At 44.4% G+C, this 12,063-nt stretch overlaps 2 protein-coding genes across 2 annotated transcripts in view; one reads left to right on the top strand and one right to left on the bottom strand.

Moving 5' to 3' along the window:
- The window catches only part of T265_09734 (hypothetical protein), a gene marked incomplete at both ends in the record, with an annotated part of 8,628 nt that extends 7,520 nt beyond the window's left edge, over positions 1-1,108 (top strand). The window contains one exon of the mRNA XM_009175899.1: positions 486-1,108. Coding sequence (XP_009174163.1) covers positions 486-797 — 312 coding nt within the window. The remainder of the gene's footprint in view (positions 1-485) is intronic.
- Positions 1,109-2,363: 1,255 nt separating this feature from the next.
- Positions 2,364-11,447, bottom strand: T265_14944 (hypothetical protein; the record flags this gene model as incomplete). The annotated part of the gene is made up of 6 exons (XM_009175912.1): positions 2,364-2,653; positions 7,737-7,821; positions 8,665-8,737; positions 9,811-9,983; positions 11,093-11,305; positions 11,346-11,447. 6 exons carry the CDS (start codon positions 11,439-11,441, stop codon positions 2,550-2,552), a joined length of 744 nt encoding a protein of 247 aa, XP_009174176.1.
- Between the last annotated feature and the right edge of the window lie 616 nt (positions 11,448-12,063).

Genomic DNA, 12,063 nt, shown 5'->3' with positions numbered 1-12,063 from the left:
AGCCGCACTAACGCATATGGTCGGTGTGACCGGAAGAGCGAATTACAGTGTCGAATGCCGGTGAGGTGATATATCGGAAGACCCAATGGGGAAACTTATGACGCAACCCTACATACAACAGGATGTGACGGTGCCACCATAACCACTGTAGTAAAAAGGAGAAAAACTAAAGTCTGTCGTAATCTCCCCGTTCTTTGTTGTGTACCTCCTGAAATTTCGTAGGAAGTGTTTTCGAGCCTTTTAGTTATTGCATGAAAGCAAGAAATAGCCCTCATGGAATTCATAAAGGAAACTGGAAGCGTGAAGAATCTTTCAGTTAGTTATGATTGTGCTGGAGTTACCGTTGTGAAAGCTGTACGGGGCCGTACCATTCCGTCGTTTGGTGTGCTTACGTACGCAAACTCCACCTGTTCGTCTACGTGCATGTCCGTGTTCTGTCTTGACAAGTTACTTTTTGGTCCCCCTTTATTCGTTATTTCACACAGGAGGCTAGCGGTGACGGAGACGAAACGACTTCCAAAGCAATACCACAATTTCAAGTGGTGGATGATCTACTTGTAGATGGGGTTCATATGGATCCCACGGCCGACCCCATTCGCTGGTTCGCTGGAGTATTGGTCCCAGCTAGTTTACGGCGAGCTCAAGCGTCTTTTCGACGATCCATTCATCTTTCCATCAATCTGGCTAACCTACGGACCAAACTCGAGACGTCATCACGAAGACTCCGGATACTGATTAATGCCCGCGAGAATCAGAAGTCAGACGACGCTGACTCGTTAAACCTACGCGCAAAGTAGTCCTAAGGTGCTGGGACGCCGCTGTCAGTAATTAATGCTGACCTGTCTTTCAGTTATATGTGATTTTGTCGCCCTACGGCTTGCAAACGAATCGACAGGAATCAGTACTAACGTACATTTTGTACATCTGTCTACTGTCGTGAACACATCGTTCATTTTTTGAAGACCGCTTGCACTTGAAGGCTGAATTCAGTATATCAGGACGTTTTTTTCATTTTCTGCTAATGTGCTTCATGTGGGTGAATCACGCCGAAATAAATGACTACCTCAAAAACCCATAACATCTACTTTTTGAGCAAGTCCACATCTAGCGAAATACACTCATTTGCAAACAGATTTGGTTTTGCGGAAGACTCACCTGGAACCCAGCTGAATCTCGTTTAAGGTGTTTTTAAATCCACATCTACTTTGGATCAAGCATTTAGTTGATGGATAGCCCCAGAAGTGCGGTAAACATGTCATTTTGTCCATTCCCTTTCAATCAGACGTTTACTTTACGGTTAAGAAACCACCGGGGATTTCATGGATCTCCACCGATCAGTTGCACTTTTTACTAGTTCTAGCGATGGGTAGTGTTTCGTAATGTTACAAATCCCAATGGTGACTTGTTAAACGCATTGTTCGTTGCTAATAACGCAGTAGTGAGGTATTGTGTCATAGCAGAGCGCTAACGACACTTGCTTCGGTTAAGTTTACTACATTTTTCATGAGTCACCCACTCGATCTATCAGCGAAACATGCGCTTTCGTCACTTCATTTCTCATTTCTTCAGCTCAAAGTCCTAGCTCCTATCCGTTCACGCTGCTGCTGTTGATCATTTTAGTGCGCTGGGTCTAGAATCACCGGTTTACGCGACCGCTGTGGTTCATCAAACCACGCCTCAATTAAGACCTCTGATCGATCTTTTTCTGCTATCCGTCGAACGTTTGATTGAATGCTCGGTTGTAATAAGCCAAAACTCACCACCCGCAACGTAATCACACCCCGGAGTTGTGTTAGCTAGACCGTGTTGGAGGACGGAAACGACCAGAAAATGAACCTAGAAAAGAAATATGAGTGCAACACACACTAAACTCGAATCGGTAACTGCTGCCTCTCTGGACAGGGGCCCCGAGATGCGACACACCGATTTGTGATGATACTAATACATGGGTCAGTTACCAGGTAATAAATGATCCTCCTGCATCCAAACCATCAACTTCAGTGCATTGGTCACCGATTTTAGTTCATCGGACGACCAAAACAGTTTAAGATCGCTTAAGTGATGAAGTCAGCGCTTTTAGTGCATTTTTATTCCTACCTGTTCATTTTTTCGGTGCAGTGAACTGTAGTCCAATCAGCGATGTCGAACGACTGAACTGAAACAGCGATGAAGGAGAAGTTAACCAAACCAGTCGGGTGACCTGTCCCGACGACGCACTTTCCGGTAGACGTTCACCTATGCCCTTTTTCCACACAAACCCACCCACCTCGATCCATACATAAATGGACTTGACCGTTCGGCAACAAGTCATACCATTAGTCCCCGCCTCACTGAGGCGTGACGTTAAGTAGCCTGTTTATGCCGAAAAAAGTAGTGAGTGTATATGTGCACTTGGTAAAAGTTACGAAACACTAAACATGAAACTCAAACTAAAGTACAAGGTGTCATGACAACATACGGAGAATGAAAAAATGCACGTGTCTCTATCACAAGGGGCATAGGCTGATCACCCATAAATGCTCATAAGGTTATCCAGGTGGAGAAAAGGATCAATATTCTTTTGACCGGTCGGGCACGAAATCCGGATTTTCATGCTTCCCAACTGGATCGGCGATCGCAGCTACTGGAATTGCCTCGGAATTGGGTTCAGATGCTGTGTACGTGAAAATTACAGATAAAATCAGAGACGTGCCAGGTAGTACAGTATCATTCGAACAGGCAATATCGATATGTTAACTGCAAAGAGTTCAGTATGGAGAAAAACGAACTCGGTGTATTTGGGGTTCGTGCTGTAGGTTCACAGTTGTGCCGACCATTTCGTAGCGCCATTAGTCGAGTCGGCTTGCCTGCTGCACATTGCAGGACGGATAGGCGAAAACGCAAAGGTAGACGCCTTGCTTCGTTTTTGACATGCGTATACACGACCCAGTCTGCTCTCCAAAAGCTGTCCTACGAAAAGTGGTGTTCGACCGCTTTCCCTATTTTTACTTAGTCTTGTGGTCGACAAGGTAACTAGCCAAAAGCTGGAAGATCTTCAAAATTAGCGTTCTATAATACCCCCCTGGAAAGCACAGGCAACATCTGTTTCGTCTTCGTGCGCCTTACACTAACAAAGTGCAAGCTCATGCTATCGGACGTGCAGTCATCAAAAACGTTTCTGAAATGACCGCGAGAATACTACGACAACATGGTATGACAGTGGCCTAAAAATCTGGGGAAACACTTCGAACAAACACTGTCAAAGCCGAAAGGGAAACCAGGTAGAACTACGGGATTCAATACAAAGAGTGTGATAAACACTGGTGGCACAAACGAGAGGGAAACTATTGGTCAGAATCAACGAACAAACCTCCTACGGGACATCAATTCTCACTCACGTCTGTACACTGAAACAATGTCAACCTATTGGGTCAAGCAATGACAAATAAGGAACTCGAATTCACGGAGTCATGGTACCCTACCGGTGAAGCAAATAATCGGGAAATCGAGATTAACCCTGTCCACTAACATCTGGTGGTAAAATAGCTTCAGAAGCATCATGTTCTGAGCCATATGAGGAACCAAAGGAAATCAAGGAGCAAACTGGTTGGACTGGAAGGTTCTATTCCCAACAACGAGGTGGACAAGGACAAGCAAGACAAAGAACCAAATAAGCCAACAAGCGGTACAAGAGAACACATGAATTGTGAAAGTCAAACAAACAGGCGTGAGGAAACACTGCGAACTGTTAGTGGGCCTTCAGATTAGAGAATGGGAACCATTAGAATGGACCAGATGGCCAGCCAGGAAGGAGGACCATAGCGCAACACCAAATCACAAGCGGGTCGATCAGGTCGAGGAAAGGATGAACAAAAGGGTGGCACCTTAGTGAACACCCACGGTGCAAAAGAGGTCGCGAACAAACCAATAGGATCATGAGTTGTTTTCGGACAACCAATTAGGCCAAAGACATAAGACTCTCTTTAAAACCATAAAACTACGCGATAGGAACTGGCCACCCAGATGCGCACTGACGTCTCCTTGAAACATTTGCAGACAGACCTCCCGGCCCGGCGAACAGATTAACCGTTATCTAACCACCAACAACTAGGACCCTTCCCTTTCACACGCTTTCCTAGCGAGGTTACCAAATAAATTAGTAGAGCATTAGTGGATCATCTGTAATGATTGTGCTGTCAATGATTGATGACGATGACAATGAGATAACGCCAACCGTAGGAACTTCGAGCGCTAAATGAAATCTCCTGGGGATTTTATGCGCGTGACTGCACGAATGAGGTTGACCATTGTTTTGAAGAATGCTCAAACTGTGCCGCCGTATTTTTGTGCGTTCATTCACTAGTTGGGTAAGTCTACGCTCTGTCGTTCCAGTTTGGCGGCACTTAATTTATGCAAGCGGATGCACAGCACCTAACTGAATTGCAGTGTACGAAACGGTGTTAAAGTATCTTATTCTCTTGAATTTCTAGAAAACCATGCTTCCGACAGTGAAATTTGCTGTTCTGAGTGAACCAATAAACATGTAGGAAGCACATTCCGGTTTGAAGATGAAATTGGTCAAATCAAATTATCGCGTATTTGGCGAAGGATTGAGAAGTGCCGTTAGGACCATGCCGACTATGACAAATATCCAGACAACTGACGCAAACAAGGATGCCGATGATGGGTTTAGCGCAATCCGCTGACGTGGGATTGTATGCCGATTTGTGGTGCTATCGTAAACCAAAAGTACTCACGGAAACCCTAAATTCGCTGAAACTCTACCAACCCATGGTACGCAGAAGTGAAAAAACGTTCAGAAAACACCCTAGGAAAGGAAATTCTGAGACCGATGCAGTTGTCCGGTTAAATTACACAACCCAACGTCTTCTTTCTCGACAGAAAGACGGTATTAAGGATGCAAGATTAAGTGCACGCGATGTCTAGCTAAACAAAGGGTGAACCTGAAGACAATTTCGCGTGAGGATCGGTGAATGCAAGTGATACTATACTTACCATGCAGCTCAATTGTGGTAAAATACAGACTAAACACCCACAAGAATCTCAATCCCATGGCTCGGTAACTATTAGGTCGTCCGTGAGGATCGATGACCACTCCCACCAACCTGTCTGATCATCTACCAGCAGTTGAACGACTCTCTGAATTGGTGCAAGGAGTACTGCTTTTCTGTTTTCGACATCGCGTACAACCAGATAACTATCGTGTTGTTTCGCTCGACGGCTTTTTCTAGCATACAAAAACCTTTATGTCACTCATTTCCACAATTACACTCATTTACAAATCAATCTGGTTTTCACCAGAGACTCAACTGAATCTCTCGTGTATGGTATTCTTTAACTGAATGTGCTGCGCAAAGGCTGGTCGTTAGCACGATATTCGAAATATCGCAGTATATTTTCATAAAGGAAACTACTAATAAGGTTTTCGGAAAAGTTTGGTGACAATCGGTAGATTTATTGCTGGGCAACGTTTCGCTTTTGACACAAAAGCTTCGTCAGGCCAAGTGACTAGGTTCCGGGGTTGATCGAGATTTAAGGCGGAAGGAGAACCAATCAGCTAAGTCAATCTAAATCTCTGTTGGGTGTCGGCCGATGGATTTTGGTGTGTTAGAGTGGTTGAACAAGTGTTGGGTCGGTGGGGAAACCTACATGTGTTTGGGTCCTGCCTAGGGTCTAGTTCTTCTGGTTCGGTTCATTTGATGGTTCCTCTTGAACTTCGTTTGAACCTTCTGTTAGTCTGTGTGGGTGAGCTAGTGCTAAGAAAGTTGTGTAGGAGGGATGCTGTGACCTTTGGTCGGTTGGGGTTTCCACCCCTACCCCCCGGTTTTTTCTAATGATCCTAAGTGGATTGACAACCACACCGTCACGTGTCAACTCGGCTTATCTAAGACCGCTTTCCATACGCTCGCTAGCTCCACACCCTCGATTCTATTCACGCTGTGATGCTTAGTGATTTCCACCGCCTCGGCTATCAGCCGTTGTGGTGTGAATCGCAGTCCCCGTCTTAAGACTTCCACATTCTCCAGATCTATTCTATGTCCCGTGTCTAAGGCATGTACCGCCATCGCTGAGTCTTTGACCAGCGTTTGGTATTCTTCTGCATTCTTTGGTGGCTTGTTAATCCTTCTTTTATGCTCACCAATTCTGGTGTGCAATTCCCTGGCAGTTTGTCCTATATAAAACTTAGCGCAATCGTTGCAGTCAATTTTGTACACACAGTCCCTAGTCCTTTCAGCCGGCAGGAGATCTTTCAATTTCACCAAAACTGAGCGTAGTGTTTTTCCCTTCTGAAAAGCTACTCGAATGTTGGCTAAGTTCAACAATCTTCGAATAACCTCCGATGTTCCTGCTTTATATGGAATGACTGCTGTACCAATCCAGTCCTTACTGGGTCTAGATACTGGAGCCAATATCTTCCTTAGTTGTCGCCTAATCAAACTCACTGGGTATCCTATTTCTAATAAGGTTCATGATGAGGCCTGAGAAGGGCAAAATCAGTCGTGGGCCGTGCAATTCCCTGGCAGTTTGTCCTATATAAAACTTAGCGCAATCGTTGCAGTCAATTTTGTACACACAGTCCCTAGTCCTTTCAGCCGGCAGGAGATCTTTCAATTTCACCAAAACTGAGCGTAGTGTTTTTCCCTTCTGAAAAGCTACTCGAATGTTGGCTAAGTTCAACAATCTTCGAATAACCTCCGATGTTCCTGCTTTATATGGAATGACTGCTGTACCAATCCAGTCCTTACTGGGTCTAGATACTGGAGCCAATATCTTCCTTAGTTGTCGCCTAATCAAACTCACTGGGTATCCTATTTCTAATAAGGTTCATGATGAGGCCTGAGAAGGGCAAAATCAGTCGTGGGCCGCCGAAGAGTTTTTAGCAACCTTGTGAGTGGTTTACTTCATGTCACGCATTCTTTAGGCATACTGACTGATCGGTAAACCGTTGGGATAGCAACTGTCAACTGCCGGTGTGCAACTCTCCTAAATTTAGTGGGAGAAGCTTGTAAATACTGTTGACGCATTGAGTGCCTCTCCCTTTAGTCGAACAACTTAGCTACTAATGAGTGACATTTGCTATCCTCAACGGTTGGATGTTTGCTGATATGAATTTCACTCTCGCTACGGATGGACACCTGCCAGAGTGGTTCTGCTTCCCAAGTCATTAACCACTACCAAAGCTATACTGTTTCTGCCCGCTGTATCTCGGCGCACGATTACGGAGACATATGTAGCGGCCAAACATAGAACGCAATTGTCCAACTAGTTGGCCACTGGCGGTGAAACAAGGCACACTGCCGGTTTTGCCTGATGAGTGAGGAGCCAAGGATTACAGGGCAAAAACAAGCCGTCATTAAGATACTATTTCATAACCATGGGATAAATGCCCTTCACAAAAAATTTTTGAAAAATTGCTCAGCTGTAACGCCCTTTCGGTGTCTAACTGCCATGCTACCCGGAGGAAGAACGAGGGCTGGGCTACTGCCAGGTTGCCTAAGCCTAGACAAAGGAAGTCGAGAGGTAGAGGTCGGGTTCGAACCACGGACATTCCGGTCGCCTCACAGGACGCAACTTATAGTTCTTTGGTGATTTGAAGTGGTGCGCCCTTCAGAAATTGGACTTTAAGCAGAAATCTCACTGTTCTGTTAAGAAGTATTCATAGAGATAACCTTATAAGACAAAAATATTATAGTAATGGAAAAAAGGTGTAAGCGAAATCAGGGGATGGCACTCACTCTGGTGGTTTGGCGATTCGCATGGGGTGAAAGGGCAATCGCTGCCGACGGACGATGTTTTTGAGGTCTTTCGTTCCATCATTCGCTTGAAAACGGAAATCGTAAGTGAATGACACCATTAAGCGATAAGCTGAGTAAAGGGGAATGAAAAGTGTTTCGAAGATAAAAGGCACCGCTTGTTTGTCCTCAGGATATAGATGTCACCCAGGTTAAAGAATTGCTTCGCCGTATTATTATTTGAAATCTGAACTGAGATAAGAGAAAAGTAGCAGGCCTCATTTAGGAGGTACCGGGTTGTGATTCACAAAGAACCTGGTTCCAAGTCAGCGAAGTTAGCCAGATTCACCTAAGTAGTGAGTCAAATTGAGAAGGCCAACACAATCTGCATTGGTTACAGCCACACTATCTGCCGCCAGTCAGACGGATTCTAACCACTGATCTGCTGGTCGGTAGTTCGCGTCTTATCCTGTAAGTCATATTGGACTAAATCTCAAAAAGTTGGATTACACTCACGCAATATGATTTCGTGGAAGTTGCAGTTGAATGAACAGTGAAGTTGGTACTCTGGTGGTGACTTACCACGTTTCGCCGAAATACCTCTGAAAATGGACTGGTCAGGAGCATGCAAAAGTTTATTCCCAAATGGGGAAAACGAATGTCTTACAACGGCTGTTCTCAAAGCTACTGATGGCAGTTAAGGTAGAAATGAAACCAGTTGTATGGGGAACTGAAATCTGAAGGCTAAGGAACGCATCTAAACTTCATCGTCATTCAGGAAAATATGTGGTCCCAAGAAAACCCTCCAAAATGGTCGATCAGCACAATTCCAGTCAACCAAGAGAGTACTATGATTAGATGTCTATTCGAAATGAATCACTCGGTTAAAAAATATAATACATATAATGGACAGAATGGTTAAAAAACGTACTTGGTATTTGGTCAAGGTCGCCATTGCTAGTCTCTTCTCCTCTTCGAGAGCTCGGAGACGAGAATTCAGTAATCTAGAATTTTTACGCGTAGAAGGAGTGTGTTACAGTTATCAAAATCGTCATACGTGCCAACTGAATAATAATAGCGTTAACTAACTTAATTGCCTGTGCGTACCTACAGAGCTACCGATGTGCAAGTTCTTAACTAATCGAATGTGCTTCTTGGGTTAAAGAGGAAACACTCTCGAGCTGTTTAACCTCCTTCGAGCCAGCTACACGTTTTCTGTTAAGCAAAACACTCGCGAAGCGACACCGTTCCAGAAATTACCCCGAAAAAATAACGTACAAGTGTGTCTTCGACTGTAGGTCACCATGACTCCCGCCTTGCACTTGATGTCCAGCGTCCTTGGTTTGTCCCTACCCCAGAATGCTACTAGTAGGAAAGACTCCCTATCCAAATGGTCTTATTCGGGCAATGTATTAAGTAAATGATTAATGAACTGGAAAACCAAGTAAACAGACAAATTAGAAATATGCATTGATTCGTACCTTGCATATACCTCAGGGGTTGGTAAGAAGTGAACCAATGTAACCTCATTAGATTGTCATAAGAGACCGCTAAAAGCCCAGTCTGTATTACCGGTAACAAAAGAGCGGCACTTTCCAAAAAACGGATGGGACTAAGCTGCAGTAACCCGCTGATATTTCAGTCCTGGTAGTCGCATAGTGTTAATAATCTACGATAAAGCTGATTTGTTCCGAGATTTTATTTGAAGATCAGACCCGAAAATCACAAACAATGCGCTGAGTGGTTTCTTCATATAAAGGCACCCTGCTAGAAACAAGACACAATTGATAAGAAAACAGACTGGGTAGTGATGGAGACCAGCAAGAGTGAAATGCCTTTCATGAAAACAGAGTTATCTTGGACAAGTGCTACCACTGATACACGAGTTTGGTTTTTGACAATCTGGACCTCTCGAGTATGATGGTCTGTCGAAGGGTTTTCAGCAATCTTATGGGTAGTGTGTTACATATAGATTAATCTTATTCAATGTAGTCCCAAGGTAGGCATAGAGAAGAGGGTATCTCAGAAGAATGAAGAGTGAATGGAATCCCCACACACATTGTCAACAGATATTTACCTTTTCTCCATAATAAGCGTATCAATGTCCACAATTTTACGATCATCACCATTCAGGATGTAGTTCAGTTCGTTATTCAGGCGATCACATTTGTTACGGTAGATATCTCGTTCGGTGACCAGTTCCTGTTTGTCATCGCAACACCGAGCCAGCTCCCGTTCTAATTCATTCACCTAGAGAGACCAACGAATCAGTGGAATGCTAGCCAATATAAAGATGTTTGTCAGAACTCTGATGGTTCGTACTTCGATGAAACTCAAAAACCGGGGAAATATTTATTCCAAAAGTAGCGATGATACAGCAGAGACACTGTGGCAACCGATTGTTAGGATTGTGACCGAATTCTAGAACGATATAAGTACCTACGTAAGGCGACACTCTTAGGTAGTACCACACACTCATGTAAGAGAATGAACGCAGCACATTAGCCTCTGGCATGACACTCAGGACTGAAATTAGGCTCTGGTTCTCTAAACAAAACAGAGATGGGATAGACTCACTGGTTGCGCACTCACGAGGCAAAGATAGTGAGCACACACTTCCGCCGACCAGATACTTTTGCCTAGTCATCATTCAGTCTGAGCGTTCAATACAAATCGAACAACTACGCAAGCTTAGGAGAAAAGACCGACAAACCGTAGCTAGGTAGTCCAACTAGGCGTGTGGCATGGCGCCTAGGCACCGAAAGGGTGCTGCAGCTGAACTATTTTTAAGCGGCAACATAACTGTCACCGGAATCGGTTACGTATCAAGTGCTGCCTCAGGGGTGAGTGCCCTTGGACTGGAATCAGTTGCCTAGTATGCCAACGATGCAACTTCAAGCTCGTGAAGTGACGAAGTTATGAAGGTTATTATAGCCTACAGTTACACTGCACTACCCTCCGAGGTGGTTTACTTTTTAGACGTCAGTAGTCAACGACCCACGAAAAATTATCCCAGAGAAGTAGACTTCTCTCTCTTGGTTGTTTCCTTCCTAAACCACAGCCCTTGTGGAGTGATGTGAGGGAGCTGTTTATACTGGACAGTCTTCCTAAACCAACCACAACAATGGTACGGTTGCCTTGTACAAAACTGTTGTACATCGGAAGCACAGCTCAAATTTTGCCGTCGGTTGTTTCTTCAACATGCCTACAAATATGAATAAAAGGACTGTTTAGTGCTTCTATGGCTTTCTGCGTACATTGACCACTTTCAGTGTGAAATCTCAATTAAAACCACAAGATCTATCAAACTTAGGTAGAATTTAATCGGAAAGCGGCTGAAAATTCATAACAGAACTCACACGCTCCGTTAACTTTTCCATTTGTAGCACCCATTTCTCCTTCTCATCTAATTCTGTCTTTTGAGTAATAGGAGGCCCAAGGACAGGCGATTTCAACTGTTTGCGTAGTAATTTAATGTCTCCCAGGGCCTCACTCAGTTTGACCTTCATTTCCACCAGTTCCTGCTGCAACCCTTTGTTGGCTTCGTGACTTTCAACCAACAATGAAGCAAGCTGGAAGCAAGGATTATGTAACCAAATTTGTATTGCTAACCTGCCTACGGTCCAAGTGACCGATTCCTTTGACAGAATGTACTTCTGCGGGTGTGTCTTGGCAAATAGTCTTCCGGAGTAACTGATAACGACCCATCACCTGAATAGTGGCCCGATGATAAGCTGATTCCGAGTGGCGTTACCTGTTCTGCCATGCGCTTAAATTCATCTCGCTCTTTCTCACACTTTTCAAGAGCCTCATGTAGAATTATAACTGCTTGGGACTTGCTCTCAAGCTTTCGTGAGATGACGGTGAGCTACCATGTATATGATCATCAAAACCTGTGGACTAGGACTCACATCGGTCTTAAGTAGCTCCAATTCTGCGATCAAACGCTCATCGATCTATTAAATCGAATACAGATCAAAAGATTATTCAGAGGCGACAAACCATGCCCGTGTGTCAGGTGAGGGGACAAAATGCATTGTTTGTAGCTGAAATGAACAAAAATACAATACAGCATTCCAGCATAACAAGAAGCCACCAAGCAAACAAACAAACGAAACCGTCAGTGTTTCAAAAATTTACCATGAGGAGACTTTCCTCCCACAACGATCGGTTTGATGGTGCGATCGGGGTGAGGCCAGTCCGCAGAGGCTGACTTGGAGACGCGAACTAACCAACAACAATCTCTGAGCGATACCGGGTATGAACCTCTTCGGAGCTAGTCACTGTGAGCCTTAACAGTCACCTGTGGCTTCAAGCAGCTGTGTACAAC

This window comes from Opisthorchis viverrini (genome assembly GCF_000715545.1).
Source record: "Opisthorchis viverrini unplaced genomic scaffold opera_v5_307, whole genome shotgun sequence".
Lineage (NCBI taxonomy): Eukaryota > Metazoa > Platyhelminthes > Trematoda > Opisthorchiida > Opisthorchiidae > Opisthorchis > Opisthorchis viverrini.
Note: the sequence above shows the minus strand (reverse complement) of the source record. Positions and strands in the feature narration are given on the sequence as shown.